Source organism: Oreochromis aureus, linkage group 19, assembly GCF_013358895.1.
Source record: "Oreochromis aureus strain Israel breed Guangdong linkage group 19, ZZ_aureus, whole genome shotgun sequence".
Lineage (NCBI taxonomy): Eukaryota > Metazoa > Chordata > Actinopteri > Cichliformes > Cichlidae > Oreochromis > Oreochromis aureus.
In genome coordinates, this window is record NC_052960.1 from 9,613,960 (window position 1) to 9,632,942 (window position 18,983).

General features: G+C 41.8%; 2 protein-coding genes across 11 annotated transcripts in view; both read right to left on the reverse strand.

Moving 5' to 3' along the window:
* Nucleotides 1-316: 316 nt before the first annotated feature.
* exd2 (exonuclease 3'-5' domain containing 2) lies at nt 317-7,944 on the reverse strand. Of its 4 annotated transcripts, none has more exons than XM_031737106.2 (10): nt 7,818-7,943; nt 6,464-6,515; nt 5,942-6,367; nt 5,391-5,647; nt 5,160-5,286; nt 4,721-5,028; nt 4,461-4,567; nt 3,357-3,492; nt 2,735-3,103; nt 317-1,795 (listed from the first exon to the last, which is right to left on the reverse strand). In XM_031737106.2, the coding sequence occupies exons 3-10, from the start codon at nt 6,326-6,328 to the stop codon at nt 1,579-1,581; spliced, it is 1,908 nt and encodes a 635-aa protein (XP_031592966.1). In that variant the 5' UTR covers nt 6,329-6,367; nt 6,464-6,515; nt 7,818-7,943; the 3' UTR covers nt 317-1,578. The 4 variants fall into 4 exon arrangements, with proteins under 4 accessions (XP_031592966.1, XP_031592965.1, XP_039459725.1 ...); XM_031737105.2 differs by having other exon boundaries at nt 5,927-6,367; XM_039603791.1 differs by lacking the exon at nt 6,464-6,515 and having other exon boundaries at nt 5,927-6,367; nt 7,818-7,944.
* A 418-nt stretch (nt 7,945-8,362) lies between these two features.
* The window catches only part of numb (NUMB endocytic adaptor protein), a 45,784-nt gene continuing 35,163 nt past the window's right edge, over nt 8,363-18,983 (reverse strand). Inside the window, exons 4-11 of one of the 7 annotated variants that reach the window (XM_031736964.2) lie at nt 16,725-16,757; nt 15,879-15,953; nt 14,272-14,412; nt 13,852-14,056; nt 12,833-13,129; nt 12,547-12,690; nt 11,346-11,477; nt 8,363-10,684 (exon numbers count right to left, since the gene is read on the reverse strand). In XM_031736964.2, coding sequence (XP_031592824.1) covers nt 9,930-10,684; nt 11,346-11,477; nt 12,547-12,690; nt 12,833-13,129; nt 13,852-14,056; nt 14,272-14,412; nt 15,879-15,953; nt 16,725-16,757 — 1,782 coding nt within the window. In that variant the 3' untranslated portion in view covers nt 8,363-9,929. Of the gene's footprint in view, nt 10,685-11,345; nt 11,478-12,546; nt 12,691-12,832; nt 13,133-13,851; nt 14,057-14,271; nt 14,413-15,878; nt 15,954-16,724; nt 16,758-18,983 lie in introns of all 7 variants that reach the window. The other 6 variants (XM_031736963.2, XM_031736966.2, XM_031736965.2 and 3 more) reach the window with 6 other exon arrangements.

Here is an 18,983-nt window from a genome sequence, read left to right on the forward strand (position 1 = left end):
CCGTTAGAAATATGCTTAGTTTGTCAGCGTCTTAGGATAAAGGGATTCTGCATGTTGAGCCGTTTTATTTATTTGTAAATGTGTTTTATTTAATTTTCCTGACTGAACTGTGAAACCAGGGGAGCTCATAACTAATTCAACTTCAGATACAAAACATTTGACTGACAGATTGTTTCTGATGCCAAAATCAAGAGGCCTTAATTCAGCAAAACTAGATTGTAGAAAAAAAAAAAAAAAAAAATCCACTTAAAGACTCCTTTGACCTGAAAGTCACGAGTGATTCATATATGAAATGTTAAGAAAACCACTTTTGTACTCATTTTTACAGACTATTTATTAAACTGTGATTTTGTAAGAAATAAACAAATGAATGTGGCTATGTCTTGCTTCAGGGGGTGGGGAGTGGATGGAGGGTATCGGTGTGTTCAATAACTCATAAGATTAATAAACATCACTTATTTGCTGTATCATTCACAGGAAAACATGAATAAATACAATGCAGCTGCTTCCAGAAGGTAGATTTCTTATACTCTAAAGCTTTGCAGAGGGTTAAATCTTGTAATTTATCTTTGTCACGTCCGAGTTGGCAGCTTTTCTTTACTGTGCAGTTTGGATTCTGTGAAACGACGTCGCTGTGAAACTGAAACGAGCTCATGTCCCGACAGTCTCCGGTCAGGTTTAGGGGTTAAGAGGCACGTTCATACGCGCCATGGAGAGGTCCCACCTGTCTGGAGAATCGGCACCACGACATAAGCAGCAGTTTAAATAAATGACCAAGTGAAAGATGCCAACTGTACTTACATTTTGTCTCCCCTGCTGCGATAAGTGTACAAAACCACAGACGCAATACATTCAGGCCCAGAAACACCTCGACTGACTCATCTTTGAAAAAATGAAATCGAGCAAAGATGAATTTTATCTTCATGGCATTCCCAGGGAAAATCAGTTATCATCTATTGACCTAAACCAGACAACAGACTGAAAACTTAAGCTGGATGGAGAGCCAAATAATTTAAGGTCCTATAAAAACAAGCATCTCTCTGCAAAGCAAATCATTCATAATAAGCTGCTGACCCACAGGGGGTGGGGCTGGAGGTCATTAATAATTGTAGGAGGGGGGAAAAAAAAAAAAAAAAAAAAAAAAAAAAAAAAATTAGCAGGCAGCAGCTTTTTCTAAAAATCTGTTCAAGCTTTATGATCTCGACATGAATCTTTTTTTTTTCCCTTTTTTTTTTTTTTAAATAAAAAAGTCCACATGCGAACAACGTGTCCACGACATTGTAAGGTTAGTTTTACCTAGATTTCTCTCCACAGGTAGGTAGGTCAGTTACTCTCACTGGCATCATCCTCAAAAAAAAAGAAGTAATGTTCTTTGCCCAGTGGGGTCCTGACAGCAGCCACAGACTATAACATTTCCATCCCTGCTGCTCAATTAGTGCGTTCACGCGCTCACTAAAATAAAGCAAAAGCAGGATGGAGAAACTGATGGAGTGGCTGTCGAGTTTCAAAGTAAAAGAGTAAAATCCAGGTTTCCTATCCAGGTGCGAGGCTGCTCGTGCCCTTCTCGGAGATGGAAAGTCAGTTGAGTTTAATGGGCAGGTCCTCTCCGTATTTGCGAAGTAACTTGCTGTGATTGTGATCGATGCACCACAGAGGAGGGAGGTGGCGAGGCTGCATGGTGGTGAGGAAATGCTGCCTCCAGCGACGCTCCAGGACCATCAGTCCCCGCAGGCCTTCCTCAGCGTGCGCTTGCACCACCTTCAGACCGTGAGGCACGTACGCCTCGTTTAAAATCCTTCAGAGGAGAGAGGAGTGGCCAGAGTGAGTGCAGACTAGCAAAAACGATCATGATACACTACATGCAGCTGTTTAAACGTACACTGATGATTACGACTCAACCAATAAACTGAGTGGGCTGTTAAATTATGAATGCTTATTAGCATATTTAAAATGGGTACCAAGTAAAGTTAAATGTAACTCTACACTTATGTCGCACTGTGCCTGTGATTGGCAAGTACACATCTTTGCACAAGTGGTTCACAAAAAGTATAAATAATTACTTATTTGTCTGACATCTGTGCATTTTTCTGTCCTTTGACCACTTAAAAATCTCTGGTCTTGTTGCGCTTTTGCATGACACCGTTTCAGCCTAGTTTTAGTTATTGGACAGATGGCCTCACATCTGACATTATTTGGCATACAGAGTTCATGGTTCGACTGCAAAATCCTCAGGTGCTGTGTCTGTAAAACAAGCCCAAATCATCACCCCTCCACCACTGCGCTTCATAGTTTGTACAGGGTATTTGTGTCGATATGCTGTGTTTGGTTTTCACCAACGTTGGTGCTGTGGGTTATGGACAAACATCTCCCACTTTGGTCTCATCTATTCAAAGCACACTGTTTGTCGTGTAGTTTTTTCACATGCAACTTTGCAAACCCAAACCATGCGGCCATGTTGTTAGCGAGAAGAGACTTGCTCCTGACAGTCCTTCCAGACAAGCCATACTTGTTCTTTTTTAATTGTCCTGTCACAACTTTAACACTCAACATGCCAACTCAGGCCTGTAGAGTCTGAGATGTAGCTCATGGGTTTTTTTTGCAGTCACTGCTCAATTAAATCAGCAACAGCGCTCAGCTTTACTTAAAACCTAAACGCTTTAAAGTATTAAAATAATTTCAGGTATCATTAAGACAACCATAAAAGACGTGTGATCACGTATCAGTTTAAACTCACTTCGTCTCCAAATTGGCTGCTTGCTGCAGCGCCTCCTCCGTCACCTCCTCTTCGTCATTCAAATTCAAGAAACTCTTGATTAAAGCCTGCAGCTCCTCTCGCCGTTGTTCGGGGAGTCCTTCCCCGGCAGTGAGCAGAGCCCGAGCCGCCGAGCGTACTTTCCGTCGATCAGAATCCTCAAAGATCCGAACTCCCTCCTCGCAGCCCTGAGGGGCAGAAAACTCTTCAGCCAGCTGCTGTTTCAGGAAGCTGTCGTGTACATTGGAGGCAGCGTGGCAGCTGGTGCAGAGCAGCAGGATGTCATGGGAGTTGTGGTCCTTCATCTCTGTGGGAAAATGCCGTCTGTACTCATGCGGCACAATATTTTTCCTTAAGGATCAAACAAAGATGCATGTTAATCACGTCTGCAGTGATTTGGTGGCACCACAAAATAAGACATTTATACTTAAACAGCACAAATCTGTGCATTTAGCATGGCAAAGGATCCTCTGAAGTTCAGAACAAACCGCCATTTGTCAAGCAAATTTATTTTATTGGTTCTGTGGCTTCAGATCAGACAAGCAGAGCAAGTTCTAAGTAAACCTTCAATATAAATCAACTGCAAAGTGAATAAGTGTCAAACCTGATGTAAGAATCTGCTTTTCCACAGACCACACAGAGATTCTCCTTGGCAGTCAGGTAGTAATCCTGCTGCGAGTCAGGACGTCCCGACGGCTCAAACAGCAGCCTCACAATAAAAGGCTCTTCACTCTCGAGCACTGCATCACAAACAGAACAGCATCGGGTTTTCAGGCTATTCTTTGAACCTCACAGGGATGCAAATGCATGACAGTATTTACAGAGTTTGAGAAAGAAAAAGCAACAAAACAAAAAACAAACCCATTGTATAGTTCAACACACTATTAATACTAATACACTTTCTTAAAATACATAAATATATACTTTATACTGGTGGCCACTAGTGCTACTCCACAGCCTTCCAGTAGACACACCTCGTTGACTTCTTCTTTGAGTTATCACTTTCAAAGAAAAAACAAAAAACAAAACAAAAACAGAAAGACCCTTGACCTATGCCCTGGATTGCACGTTTGAAATCAAAGCAGGATTCATGTTGCTGTTAAGTAACGACTAAGAGCATGCTTTTTTTAAGGACGGATGCTCCTGACCACTGCTTTCTCATAGTAAGTCCTTTTGTGTATATATATAAAAAAAAAAAAACAAAACAAAAAAAAACTCATTACAAATACTGCATATTCATTTAAGAGCTTTTTCATAGTCAAATCCTATTTGAAAAGCTGCCGACATGCGTGACACTGTGCACTAGGTATAACACGACAACTTACTGGGTAAATCTAAACACTTCAGAAACCCTACGATGTGGTCTACAGCAACCTGATTAATATCTAAGCATCTAATTGCAAACATTCATACTTAGAATAAGCATCAGAACCAATAAATAACAAACTAAATGTAAAGCAACAATAAGAATAAAAAAAAAAAAAAGAAATTGGACAGACAGGAAAGTAAAACAGGATATTCTAAGGAGCTGCTGCAGGTGCAGCAACGCACGTCAAGTCTGGCTGTTTAAAGATAGTCACTGAGAGCTAAGAAAATAAAGAGAGCTGTGCAGCTGCTGCAAGGAGTGAGACTCAACATGAAAGGGAAAAACATTCAGCTGTCCTAAATACAACCTAAAAGGCAATAAAGAGGGTGTTATCCAGCATACCTCCTATTCCTTTATCAAGGTACCATTTGGCTTTTTTCTTGTCACAGGTACACAGGGGTTGGCCATCTGGTGCATGGAGGAAACAGTTATCATAGAGGGGAGATTTCCTGGAACAGGCAGAGAGAGACAGTATAAAGCAGTTTACATTCATATTTTCCTGTGCAAACTATGCCCTAAACTCACTGTACAGTAAGAGCGGAAAACAAACAACTGGTCATCCTCATCTAAGGATGAGCTTCTTTGTCATTAATAACACTCACCTGGCGGAATACCCGGCACCCAGCGATTTCCTCTTGTGATTCCTTCGAGGGTCTGAGACTTGCTGATCTCCAGACTCTGGGTTTTCACAGCCTAACGACCTGGCCCTCCTCTTCCTGTCTCCATCACCAGCCCTGTCATCTCTATCTCCTTGGCCCTTGAACGGCACATCGACCAGACCCTGGCAGCGGGAGGCCAGCTCAGAGTAAGAGCTCCCACTGGAAGAGGCGGGACTGGCTTCAGACTGAAAGCCGAGGAGATGGAGGAAGAGAGCAATGGAAACCTGGGCATCTCTAGCAGCATAAGTCATCTGGAGCAAACAAAAGGGTAAAGAGAATTATTTTGAGAATACATGATTTTGTTCCATTAGTTTGCCATGGCAGAAGAAACCAGCGTCTTGTCTGTACAAGCATAGCATTTGCAATACAATAAGATCCCCACCTGCTCCTGTGTCAACTGATCTGCTTCCCAATCGCTGCAACGCACCTCTGGAGATTTGTCTAGATAGATTTTCAACACATCTGCTGCCAGTGACTTCAAACTGAGGCCGTTACTTACTGAAGTTTGCCTAAAAATAAAAATAAAATGATGAAGAAAAAAAGAATCAGTAAGGGTGTATTTGCAATTGACACAAATAGTTTAAATTCTAAGCAAGAGCAGAATTATTTTTACTTTTGTCGCAGGGCAAGGTGACGCAGGTCAACCGTACACGTCAGCGACAAGCCGTAGTCACGTGTCAGCCGCTTGCCATCTTCGTAGCAACCAACTCCCACTTTCAGAATGTGTGGGTTTCTGAGAACTTCCATTAAGCTGTGCGGGAAAGGCTGCTGACTGCTGCGAAACGGCAACAGCCTCACCAGGATGCACAGACCCGAGTACGAGGCCATCTGTAGCAAGGAGACCACAGCAGCTTTGCCTTTAGCAGACACCTGTATCCAAACAACAGCAGCTGGGTCAGAAAACACAGAGACAGTTGTGTGAGGTGATGATGATGGATGATGCTTAAAAGGAAAAAAATCCACCACAATTGTGTAATGTCATTAATGTTTTGTGAAGCTCAAGGTGTTCGCTTGTTGTCAGCTTTTAGGGAAAAAGTAGGAATTCCTCACAACCGGAACGCTGAACCCCATGGCCAAATATTCTTCTACATTTAGGTGGATTTTTCCCCTTTTTTAAAAATGGAAAAACATGCAAAAGGTATTTCTTACGGCGGAGGTCTTTACCCATTCACAGTCAAATCCCAGCACAGGGAACACTGACAGTTCTTTTTGCATTATTGGCCACAACTGCTGCCACTCTTCTTCAGAGGTCACAATCACTGGTTTGATTCCCAGCAGGTGATCAGAAGACGGGATCCGTGCAGGAAGTGTGGTCTGGCACTGTACAGTCTGAAATTCATCCTTTACAACATGTGGCGGCTGTATGCATGTACACTCCACAGCTGTGACCTCTGTGGCCTTTTCCTCAAGATTGTGCAAGGAATCTGCGACCTTCTGGATGGAAGGTAACCTTTTCCTTTTTGTTCGATACACCCGCCATATGAGCAGCCCTCCCAAGGTTGCCCCTATTACTGCCGTTACGACAGCGGTTAAAGGTCCTCGATGAGACATGCTGACTTGTAATGATCCTAATCAGTCTGTAGTTCAAACCTAGAGCCAAAACACAGTAGAAGCAGTGAGTGAGAGGATCTGCAAGTTTTATTCAGCTTGTCTGTTAAAAAAAAAAAAAAAAAAGAGATGATTTACCTTTCCTGCATCAGTGAACCCAGCTGTTGCAATTTAGACAGACAATGCGCATCTTTGGAACAAAACCAGCAAAGACAGGTTATTTTATAAATACCCTTCATAAACAGATCTATATCTAGGTTTTATACTGTCTTACAGCAGACAGATAATCCTCACACCATCAATCTCTGCCCATTACCATGCAAAATCCAGGAAATCGTTGGCCAAGTTAATCATGTTTGGTTATTTTTTTATTCCAAGAAGCCAGACTTTGTAGCAATTTTTAAAGCACTCTTGAGCCATTGTTTTCCAGTCTTTAAGGTCATTCAAAGTTTTAATTTAGACATTAGCTGCATTTTACTCATTTTCACAAGATTTTGATCTACCATGCAATGCCGTCTGAAAAGGCAACAGCTTCATTTTTCAGTATGACAATCATCTGAAACACACTGACAATGCAATAAAAACATACGTGGATAGAAAAAAAACAATGAAAAACTAGTAGTCATGTTTTGTCCTTCACATTATTGAAGCAGTGTGGGATTATCTTGACAGACTTGAACACCACGCAGCCAAAATCCAAATACGAGCTTTGAATGTCCTTCAAGAACAAAACTATGTCTGAAGAATATTTACAGAAATGACAAGAAAGCCTTACTAAGAGTTCCGAATTTGCTTATGAATAAAGGTGGCCAGACCAAATGCTGTCTTCCAAGCAATACATGTTTCAATAAACATTTGCTCCGATTTTCCTACAAAATAAAAAGAAATGAAGCTTGACTCGTGTATAGTTAGTAGCTGCAGCTCTTGATGGTAATCCTGCTATTATATATTTGCACATGTCCCTTCGGGTCCTAGGACAGGATTAGGATTATTGGGGAAATTGGGGGACAAAACAAGGGCGAATTTAGCGTAACATCAGTCAACTTAGCTGACACTGGTTTGTAAGGATGGGCTGGGTTATAAGAACACTGCAAAGCAAAAAGCAGAGCTATTGTTGTTACAAAGAGCAAACACCTCTCGGTCAGGTGAGCAGCCAGCTGTTACTATACCGTTTGTTAACACAACTTTTGCTAGCTTCCCTCTGCGACGTAACTTTAGCAGAAATAAACACCGATAAATTCTGTTCTTCAAATGTCCATCACTTTTAAATGCAAGGCGTACCGCGAATTACGTTGTGCCTCTAATCCCGTTTAGTGTCCTCCAATTTACTCAAAGCAAAGTTTAATCAACGTTAGCTTGGTTAGCTGCTGGAGCTAACCGGTTAGCTTGTGAGCTCTTCAGCCCCAATACGTCCTTTAAATGAAACCTGGACGCTAATTTTTAAGCGCAAAGTAGCACACGTACATACCATCCTACGTATTCTGCAGCTTACCTTTACACTTTCGAACAACACAACGCCACTTTATCTCACATGTACACTTGTTTGCTATGCTCGTCCATCTCTTCCAGGGTGCATTTATATGAAGCTGCAGCGCCGCCTGTTGGGCGGATGGACCAATAACACAACAGACCACTGGAGCCCATAGAACTTTAGCTCTCTGGCAGTGCTGATAGGGTGCGTGCACTTTTAAGGTGATTGCCAGCAGCTTTCACACATTTCTGTAATTAATATTTAATATTACATTAGCAATTAGTTGCCACTGTAGCAAAGAGTATGTTTTGTCAAAAAAACCAAACAAACAAACAAAAACAACAACTACCCATTAAATCAAAGACATGATTTTTAATCATACAAAAATGACACAAATTATCAGATTTTGCGACCTGGAACCTATTAATATTCTTCTTCTTTTTTTAAATAAATCTCTGAATATAATTTCACTTAACTAATCATTTAAGAAGTTCATATTTAGTCATTCTTGTTAAGAGATTTCTCATATAAAGTGTATATTGCTTACAATCAAGAACACACACCACTTTTTCCTCTACCACCATAAATTTATTCAATCTTTTAGCTTCAGTATTTTTCCAAAGAAGTGGAACGAAGTAATGAAATAATTACAAAATGGAAAAATAGATCAGAGAATAGATCATATTCACAGGTTTGATTTAAAAAAATAAAAACATGACAGAGAGAGAGAGAGAAAAAAAAAAAAAAAAATCAGACAGTGAGAAATGAAACCATTAATATCTCCCTGCATTTTTCTGCTGCCCGTCAGAACAACAGCAGTCTAACGGAGGTCAGGGTAAGTCAGCATGCAGCTTCTCAGATCCTGCAGTACCACAACTGACAAACCGTCGGTGATTGAGGTCACCTGGGAGGTGATGTCGAATCTTCTACTTTAGTGCTTGTGCATAAAAAACTTTAAAAAAAAAAGACCTAAAATTACCAACTTAAAACTTAAAAAAATAAAGAGGTGGATTAAAAACAAGATGACACATCCTACCGTGTTAAATAAAAACAAATAAGATTGTTACCACACAAAATAAAAATAAAAATAATGACAATAAAGACAGAAGAAGAAGTAAAACTATTAAAAACTGAGCACAGGTAAGAGAGGCAACCAGTCGGGCACCACCACCATCGCTAGGTCCACATTGGATGTAAAGCATCTCACTGTAAATAGGGTATCATTGCAGCAACAATCAATCACGGGATGCAACAGACGGCAATAAAGAGACTTGTCTTCAAAAATAAAACAAATAAACACAAAAGTAAAGCAGCTGTCCCTTCACAAAATCTCTTTACATCACATTAAAAATTAGCACTGCTGTGAGCTTTGTGTACAGTATAGATTCTTTATAGATATATATTTTTTGTATAATATATACGATCATTTCTTGTATACACAAACATAAACTCGATTCATTGTAGCTAGCCTGTGCCTTTGGCAAGATTACTTACAACTCTTCTGTTAGATTCCAAAGCTATTTAAAATATACTTAATGCATAAAAATAAAGATTTTGGCATCGTCTTGCTCTATTCTTAAGATTCTGGAAGCCGAGTTCTCTCAGTACTGCTGCATTCATCTGCCAGTTGACAGAGATCTTGTCCTGCCAACAGGGGGCGCTAGGAACTGGACTTTGTGAAAGGGAGCTGCCACGCCTGGGGTAGTGAAGGAAACTGCCACGCCTGGGGTAGTGAAGGAAACTGCCACACCTGGGGAAGTTAGAGGAGCTGATGGGAGTGGCTCGGCACAGATATTCCACAGAGTTATGACGACCTTGCGCTCCACAGCAGAAACAAAATAATACAGACAATGCCAATGAAATGCCTCAGGGAGAGGGAGAAGGGGGATACACCCTGTTTTTTTATTTTTGTTTTTTGCCTTCTTCTTCCCTCAATGCCATGCAGGGTTCCGCTCCCTTCTGATTTGCCCGCTGTTCTCTACAGGCTTCACCCCCACCCCCTGCCGCCACTGAGATTTTCCACTAAAACAGAGAGAGAGGGAGGCAGAACAACATTCCCAGCTCTAGTCAATTAGTCAATTCAAACAATCCAAGTCCTTAACGTCCAGTTCTTTCTAACTTCAATCTTAGTGTTCAGAGCTGGATCTCAAAGGTTTTTTGTAGCTCAGTAGAGAAGGGATTTGTGGGGGAGGGTGTGGTGCGTTGGCGTGAGCGGCCCTCCAGGGCTGCCCACTGGGCCTCAAAGGCATCTTCCTGCTGCGGGGGAGGCTGTGTGGATGGGGAGGATGGAGCGATTCGAGATGTAGCAGCCCAGCTGTCCGCCCCGTTAAAGGTCACACTGTCACTGGATGGGTGCTGGGGAGCGGGGATTGCCGCGGTGGACTGCGGAGGCTTGATGAATGGACTGATGTTACTGACAGGCTGAGCGTCATGCTGGGGCGTCGTGGAGACCGGGCCGGGGAACGGCTGGGGTTGTGTGGCTGAGCCAAACACATTAGCCACCATCTGTGAAGGAGTGATGCCAAACACAGGAACGCTGGGCTGAGGAAACGGCAACCCATTAGCCATCGGGTGGGAGGCTGGAGCCTGAGCGTGGAAGGCAGGCTGGCGAGGGGGCAACATGGGCACAGGAGGGGGTATAGAGGGCAAAAAAGCCACTGGGGGACCAGAAGGTACAGAAGCCACGGGCATCGGCACTGGGGCAACGAACGGCTGGGGAGGAGGCGAGGCAGTTGCCAGGATTGGATTGGGCTGCGGGGCTCGGACAGATTTGGAGACTTCTTCTAACCACCGGTCTGCTTCTGAAGGTGTGCGTTTGTGGGAGGAAATAGCTGGAGAAGACGTGGGGGGCACTACGATCACTGGAGTAGGAGCTGACCAGTCACCTCCTGTCAGCAGAAAGTACAAGAATGAGTCTCGACTGAAAAATTTAACCACACAAAACATGAGACACTGCAACACTGAGACAGAAGCAAAGGCAGGCAAAAAGAGTATCAGGCAAAATAAAAGTTTATCGTGCTACTGATGTCTGTGAGCAAGAATGAAGGAGAACCTTTTAAAGACCTGACAGAAAAACACTTTTTCCAAGTTTAATCCTTGAGTTAAATGATCCATGTATGCATTCATGCTTATTCTGATTTTTAAAATCTTTATTTATCATAATCCCACCCTGTTCTCTTGCTCTAAAGTGTTACAAAAGATTTGGATACCTCACCTGTATCTGCTTTAAATAACGGGGGGCTTCTAACTTACCCCACACCTGACCTTTAGTTACTGGGTTGTACTATTTAGGAGAGCAGTTCTATAGCAAGACAAGATGTTTTAGGGACCGCTCTAAAATAAAAATCACAGATCCTACTATGTGCTAATCTGTAGTAATCCACACCACCCTTTAAGCAAGCCATACAAATTTGAATGGTTTGATCAAATCTTGTCTTCTTCCCACATATTCAGCTTAACTAGAAAAAAGTTCTCATCACATTAGACTCATCTTATAAGAATTATATTGAATTTTAACTCTCAATCCAAACCCTCTGATGAGCTGCTTACCTGTCTGTGCCGAGGCCGTTGCACCTGCAGGGCTTTTAGCCCATGGGTTAGTTTCTCGAGCGGGCAGAGCAGGGGGGAGAACTGAGGGGTTAGCAGTAGTGGCAGCAGGGAAGGCAGGAGTTGTGCCATTCACTAAAGCAAATAAGAGACAGAAGCTAGTACAAGCAAGCCTGTGCAATGGATGATGTCCATTGGACATGCACAATGTTACTCTGCATTTAATTAGCAGTCTAATGAGGCGTAAACTGCACGCAAAATAAATGTTATCCACTAAGTTATGAGAAAATATGAGCAGCCACACATTCTCCAACTGCAAATTTAAACTGCAAGCAACACATTCATCAAGTTATTGGAAGCTGGCTTAACTTCTACAGAGCAGAATTACAGGGAAATTCAGCCAAACTGTGAGGTATAAATAACGCTGATCATAAAAGTGAACAACCAGGGTTTTAGTGTGTGCTTCTATATTTCCCTGAATTGGCAAATGCAAAAATCAACAGCTGACTGAGCTAAACCATAACAAACAAATAGTTAAAGTGGACCTATTATACTTTTTCTCATGTTTTGTCATATGATGACAGAGTTCAGTGACTGAACCTGGCATGGCTGTTGGTGCCAGTCAGACTGGTCTGAGCATTTCAGAAACTGCTGATCTATTGACATTTTTCTACATGACCATCTCTAGGGTTTACAGAGAATGGTCCAAAAATATAAAACATCCAGTGAGCGGCATCAACTACCTTGTTGACCATCCCTAATATGGCCTTCTCAGTCACACAGCTCTGCTCGCTTGCTGATCAACCCTTCTGATTACAAGAGGCAGCCAATTAGAATACATTTAGATTAAAAGGAAGTGGAAAAGAGCTAAAATGGTTTGATACGTAACAATTATTTTGAGCTATGAATCATACAGAGCTACTCTAGTAGAGTCAAATAATAAAAATAATTTAATTAAAAAAAATGAAACAAACATAATATGTCCACTTTAAGCAACTTATCTGTTTTCACTTAATTGTGTGTTTAGTATTAAAAATAATCTTTAACTTGCAACAGGACCTAACTGAATATAACCTTTTACCAGTAAACAGCAAAGTTATTTCGCTACTACTTTTTATTTTTTTATTTATTTTTTTTTAATGCAGATTCATTCAGAGCTTCTCACAGTACACACAGCTGATCAGAAAGTTTTATAGGTTTTTACCCGGTGCTACAGGAGACTGTGGGGATGAAGCCGGTTTAGGCATCGGCGCTGAAGAGAAGGGATCCTCTGGCGGTCCACTGAAGGCCGTGGCAATTTGAGTACACAGTGAACTGATGCTGTCACCTTCTCCTTCTAGCTCAGGGACTGGAGGAGGTGCACATTAGGAAAGAGGTAAAGGTCAACATAAGCTTATATGCTATAGGAACATGGTAGAAGTATTTTAGGACTATGATTTATTGTGCATATTTGCACGGGCAGTAACAGCTGGACGGCACCCTGGACTCACCTGTGTTTTTCATGGGGAAGTCAGACTTGCGCTGCATAGTGGAGGGCAGGTCATTCATGCGCAGTGACTGCTGTCGTTTGAAGGGAGATGTCTTCTGACTGAGTGCCGGGAAGCCTCTGAAGGAGCTCTGCCTGTGGAGAATCTCAACCGGTGCGTGTCTGCGAGGTATCGCCTGAGGTCCCAGCATGGGCACTGAAAGAGGCGGTGACGATGAGGGGGACGGTGAACCGCCCGTCTGGTGGACTGACGAGTTTGTCACACTCGCTGCCGAGTTCCCAGCAACCTTCACTTCTGTCTCTGCTGTAAGATATGCGCAACATTTAGACAACAGGCCTCCGCAGTGGTAAGAAATCACAAACAAATTAAAGCTTGTGGCATCTGCCGATTTAATCAGTCATGTTTTTTAATCATATCTCTACATCTGTAATTCAGTGTGCAACACTACACCCCTTCACAGAGAATGCCAGGTGTAGGGGTCCAAGAACATCTTAGAATAGAATAGAATAGAATAGAATAGGATAGCCTTTTATTGTCACTGTACATCAAATGTAAATGTAATAAAAATGTAAATAGTAGGACAGCAAGAATAAATAACAGGCACACATTGGAGGACAGGTTGCAAAGAGCTTGAAAGTAGTGCAATGGACTTGGTCTGAATATAGAGTCCGTGATGAGGGTTACAGCCACCTTCTGAGTCAAATTACAAATCTGAGACTGGTGTCGAGGGGGAAACTTTCAAATGAATGGTTATATATTAGCTGATGTACATTTAAGGCATTTTAAGAAGCCGCTAATCTGCTGTCATGGCTTTGTAAAAGAAAGAAGTTATGTAAAGCAGCATCAAAGTACTATATGCTGATTCGAGCTGTGCTGGTTTATCATACATCTCATTTAAAAAATATATTCATAAACCTTAAAAAGTCAACATATCATAAACTATTAAACCTTTTTTAAATTGTGTGGGAGACAAGCCAGTCGATCTAATCCTGAGGACGGGGAAAAACACACCAAATACAGACCTTTTTTAGCATCTTGTAGCTGCCTCATGACTTCTTCCCGCTCTGCTGCCTCTGTTGCTGTAGTAACACGAAAGGAGCCCTCGCGGGTGAAAGTGGTTCTGTTAGTGTCAAAGGTTGCCGTGACCCCACACTCCTTTTCCCGTTTCTGTTTTCGTTCCAGGCAAGCAGCGAACGCACAACCCACAGCGTGACTGAGACGCTCTCCCTGAGAGAAACAATTCAAAAAGCACACCGAAGTGCATAATGTAAAAACGGCCATCTAACCTAAGTGATTCAGGGATATGACGGTCTTTTAAAAAAGGTTAATCGTACACCTGAGCAACCTTTGAATATGAACTCCAACATTTTTAATGTTCACTGTCAGTGATTATGAATAAAAAAATAGAAAATAGAACTGCAGTTACAAAAACCAGTCCTTACTGAGTCTTTAATGGCCATAAAACAATGGCAGATCCAGCGTCGTGTGGTGCCATCCCTGCATATGTAAGAGAATGCCCGCTCAAAATTCCTGTCTGGAGCGCAGAATGACACCTTCTCTATTGTCTGGTCCAGAATCAGGTCCTGCAAAAAACACACACAACCTCAAAATTATTTGGTGTTGTGATTTTATTGCTCAAAGGAGGTTTTTTGATCATTGAGATTCTCTCAGCCACTCCAAATGTTCCAAAACTGGAGTGTCTGTAGCTCAGGGGGGTAGGGCAGGTCATCTAATAATCGGAAGGTTAGTGGTTTGATACCTGTAGTCTGCATGCAAGGTGCTTTGTATCGCATATTGTTGCTGCTTTGGTGCTCCATATAGCACCTATATCTATCTATCGTTCCATCCATCCATCCATATGTGTGCTATAAACACCTGTAGTTAAGTCAGTCTGTTTCAATTTGAAAACATGGGCTGAAAATTTTCACAGTAAATAATAACTGAATGAAAACGAGCCCAAAAAGACTGAACTAATTACATCCAGCTTCAGAAGCACCAGCCTGCACTTGATTCTGGTCTCTGACCCAACCCTGATTCTTACATAAACGAACTAAAAAAAAAAAAAGTTTCACTCATGCAGGAAGCTTGCCACCGTTAATTCATTATTTTCTAATAAAGCATAATCTAGACAAATGACAATACAATTATAGAAAAGACAAGATCAACAGGGGTAATACAGGATGCAGAACTTCTTATCAGTACTTTCTCACAAATTACAGTTATTTTCCACACAAGGAAATGTTCTACTCCTTCATTATTTCTCATTTAAAATATTTAAAAACCAGCTTAGTACCAATCTTTAACAATTATCCCCAAGAAGTAAATTGTTAACTAGAAAAATGTTATGAAAACCCAAATTGGTCAAGTTACATACAGTGAATAGTTAACTCACCTAACACACGCAGATTGGTGCATTTAACTTAAATTTATCTTAAACTACATTCTGTGCTCACCTGCATGAAATTGCTAGCAAATGGTTTATTAGTAATCAATGTCACAAAGAAAAATAGATGAGAAAAATGTATTTTCTTTTCCATGTTAAAATTTCCATTTATACAGCCTGTTAATAATTGAAACGCGTTGGTCAATTATTAAAGTTGTTCATCTTCCCTCAAGTGTCGCTGGAGTTCCTGCTTTGTGAATTCTTTCATCCTCTCTATGCACCTTGGAAGCAAGTGAAGTTGTGCCAGAAATTTTTTGCTGCCATTTATACAGCCTCACAGAAACCACAAAAGACCATCAGCACTGGCACTCTGAGGCTGTTGATGGTCAACAAAGTGATGGATGCAGTACCAGTTACTTCCAGCAGGTGTCAGTGGAACCTGTAACGTGACCCTGTTTACCTGAATCTTATCTACAGGTGCACTAAGTACATATTTCCAGAGATCTGCCTTTTGGAGGTCACTAGGCTACAATTGTAGTAGCTTATCTTATTCACTGGTGAAGCTCAGCGGCTTCCACCTTTACAGCTGCTAAAGCTACTTGTAATTCCTTCGACTGTTCTTTCCTTTTGATCAAGGTGCGACAGGCGACCAGAGGGACTCATTACCTTTGTTTTGTCGTCTACAACACGAAGACCATCTGCCGACACCCACAACACAGCTCGCACAGGCTTCTTCCCAGCCTGGAAAACACATGACAGGGATGGAATAAGTTAAGAAACAAGGAAACTTTTTCAGTCTTTCCACATGCCTCAAGATTACTTCCCTTTGTGTTATTCCTTGGAACCTTCTCATAGAGGGGTAAGGGAGAAAAATATATATATCAGTCAACACACACACACACGCGTAGACACACACAAACAAAGCACACCTGTAAATAAATAGAAACCAGCAGGTAAAAAGACAAAAGAGAAGATAAGTCAGGAGTTGTTGTTTTTTTGTCACACAGCAGGACCCAAATTTAAAAGAAGGAAGTTGATATGAGATTTTTGTCCCCTGATGCATTGCCCCTGACAGTGAACCCCATTGGTTAGAACAACAACAATAAACAAGGAAATGTTCATTCACAAAAAAAATGTTCATTGTTCTATTCTTGGTTCAGGAAAGAAGAGCTGAAAGGAGAGTCACGCATGTTAATACACACACACACACACACACACACACACACACACACACACACACACACACACACACACCAGAAAAGTGCCCCGCCCCAGACTAAACCGCCCCACCTGCTCACAGCCACATGCATTGTTATGTTTGTCTCTCCCCAGACAGATCCCCCTGTATTACGAACGTGTGTGTTTGTGTGTTTTCTTCCAGCCTTCAGATATGATCAAAGGGTGAAGTGTGAGAGGAAGAAAAATAATAACAATAATAATAATACTAATAATAATAATAATGATGCTAATAATAAAGAGAAACACACTCAGACACACAAAGCAATAACTTACTTTTGAAAAGAATCCTTTGAAGAATTTCCTGTCCTGGAAGTGGATATGGTAAAAAGGGAGGGTGGGTGAGAAGGGCGGAGGAGGTGGAAGGAGGAACAAGGCATGAAAATGTTACCTAGGAAGTCTAAAAATTGTCTGGAGCCGAAAGTAAGGGATTGGATTTGGTTTATTTTTGGTGAAGCTGGGTTATGTGTGAGAGTGAGTGGGTGAGGGAATGGATCAAGTAGCTCCATGTGATTCCACAATGAGAGAGATGTTTCGATGAGTGATGATGTGTTTGATGATTACTGTTAGTAACACCGCAACGGAAGAAAGAACACCCTTGAAAGCAAGACCTCTACAGGCAGAAAAACCACCCAGGAAAACGTACAGAGCCGTCTGAACAGAGGTGATAAAGATGGCAGATCATTAGGTTTCTGTCTGTGGACGCGAAATTCCTGAATCCCTTTTCATTCTTTTTCCTCTCTGATTCCGGTCCTTGCATGGTTGTTCAGCAGACAGAAACAAATTCCCACTGACAGCAGTTTGACCTCTGAGTCAAACCTGTGACTGTTCAATGGTCAGCCTGAGTCTGGAGTCATGTTTAGGCTTCCACAACCACATCAAAAAACCAAACCAGACCTGGCCTAGTCTTAGCCACCCCACCCTCCCTCTTCTTTCCCCTACTCCCCAAGAATTCCTCGCCTCCCCATAAGCTGTGAAAAGGAGTACCACTCCACTCCTGTTACACAGCCATGGTGGAGACGGCACTCCAAGCGCCATGTTAATGCATGATTTAACATGTTAACCAGAACTGGAGATTCATTTGGAATGAGCTAAGCGATTGTTAGGGTGTGTGTGAGCGTGAGAGTGTTTACATTTATGTTTGTGAGAACCACACAGACATGCTGATGATAGCAAAGCCTGCAAAGTTAGTATTAGTATGCTATGGTTAGGGGGAATAAATCTCTAAAGGGTTAAGAGGAATGTGGAGGGAGGAGGATTTCGAGGCATTTCTCTGCATTAAAAACCTGCTTAAAAAGACAAAAAAAAAGCACCAACAAAAAGGTAACAACATTCAAGTATTCAATGTGTGAAGTGAGATGGAACTAAAGTGAATGGGAGGAGATTTGTGGGCAGAAAGCGTAGTTTTTAAATAGATGAAGGTGATTCCAACAAGACGAAAAAATAAAAACAAAGCTATGTAGCCAACATGATCACTGTTGATAAAAAAATAATAAGTTGAACATTGAACATAAGTGGAACATTTTAACTACTGCCTACAGTTAAAACCTTTCATTGTCACACCCAACTGGTGGTTTAAAGTCATTTTGCCCTCAAAACAACGGTAGCCACCAACAGGATGTGCAACAACGTATTGCACATCTTGTGCAACATCTGTCACGCTGCTGCTTTCTGCAACAGCTCACACCTTACAATATTTGTCGCAAGGATGAAATAAGTCTCTAATGCAAGACAGCTTGCTCTTAATCCTGGACAGGGGATTATTATTGATGATACGTAGCTTATTTACTTATTTTTTTCCTTCATGAGGTCAGGTTTGTGGTTTAAAAAAAAAATAAAAAAAATAAATGGCACTGAGACCAGAATATTAATAGTGGGGGAGGGTGGCACAGGAAGTACTTTAAAAGTCTGCATCACAAAAAGCACGTAATTTAATTGTTTTAAGTCTACCGTCAATGATACATCCTCAGGCTACTGGGCGTTCATGCTCAAATGCAACTACGTCTTTTAATGTGTCAGCAGTTCCTCGTGGAGTGCCTCACCCAGTCTGCACAAAGGTAACACTCCAACGCACTATCATCTCCTGAGTAACAGCAAAAACATTCACACCGCAAAAACTCAGAATACACTTCAAATCCCCAGGCTGCTGGCCAACAATGGCAGGAAGTGATGTCACGATGACAGGAACAAAAAAACAAACAAACAAAAAAAAAAACCAACAAGAAAAAGGGCAGCCTGGAGGTTGATGGTGGTGCAGTGCAGCTTTCTTCTCCACTTGCCTCTGCCCCACCTCCTCCCATGTGAGTCACGGGTCAAAAAGCTGTGAGAAAACTCTTATTATCGTCCCAAAGGCTGCTGGGAATGCAGCGGCGTCGCCTCAGAGCTGTGGCTGTCACACTTGCAATCACACACCGGCTGAAAGACTGGACCACCAACATACACCCTCAAGCACAGCGCACATACAAGGACATCTAAACTCAACACATTTCTTTCTGTGCAGCTATTTCTCACGGCACATCAGCTTATTGTCGCTGT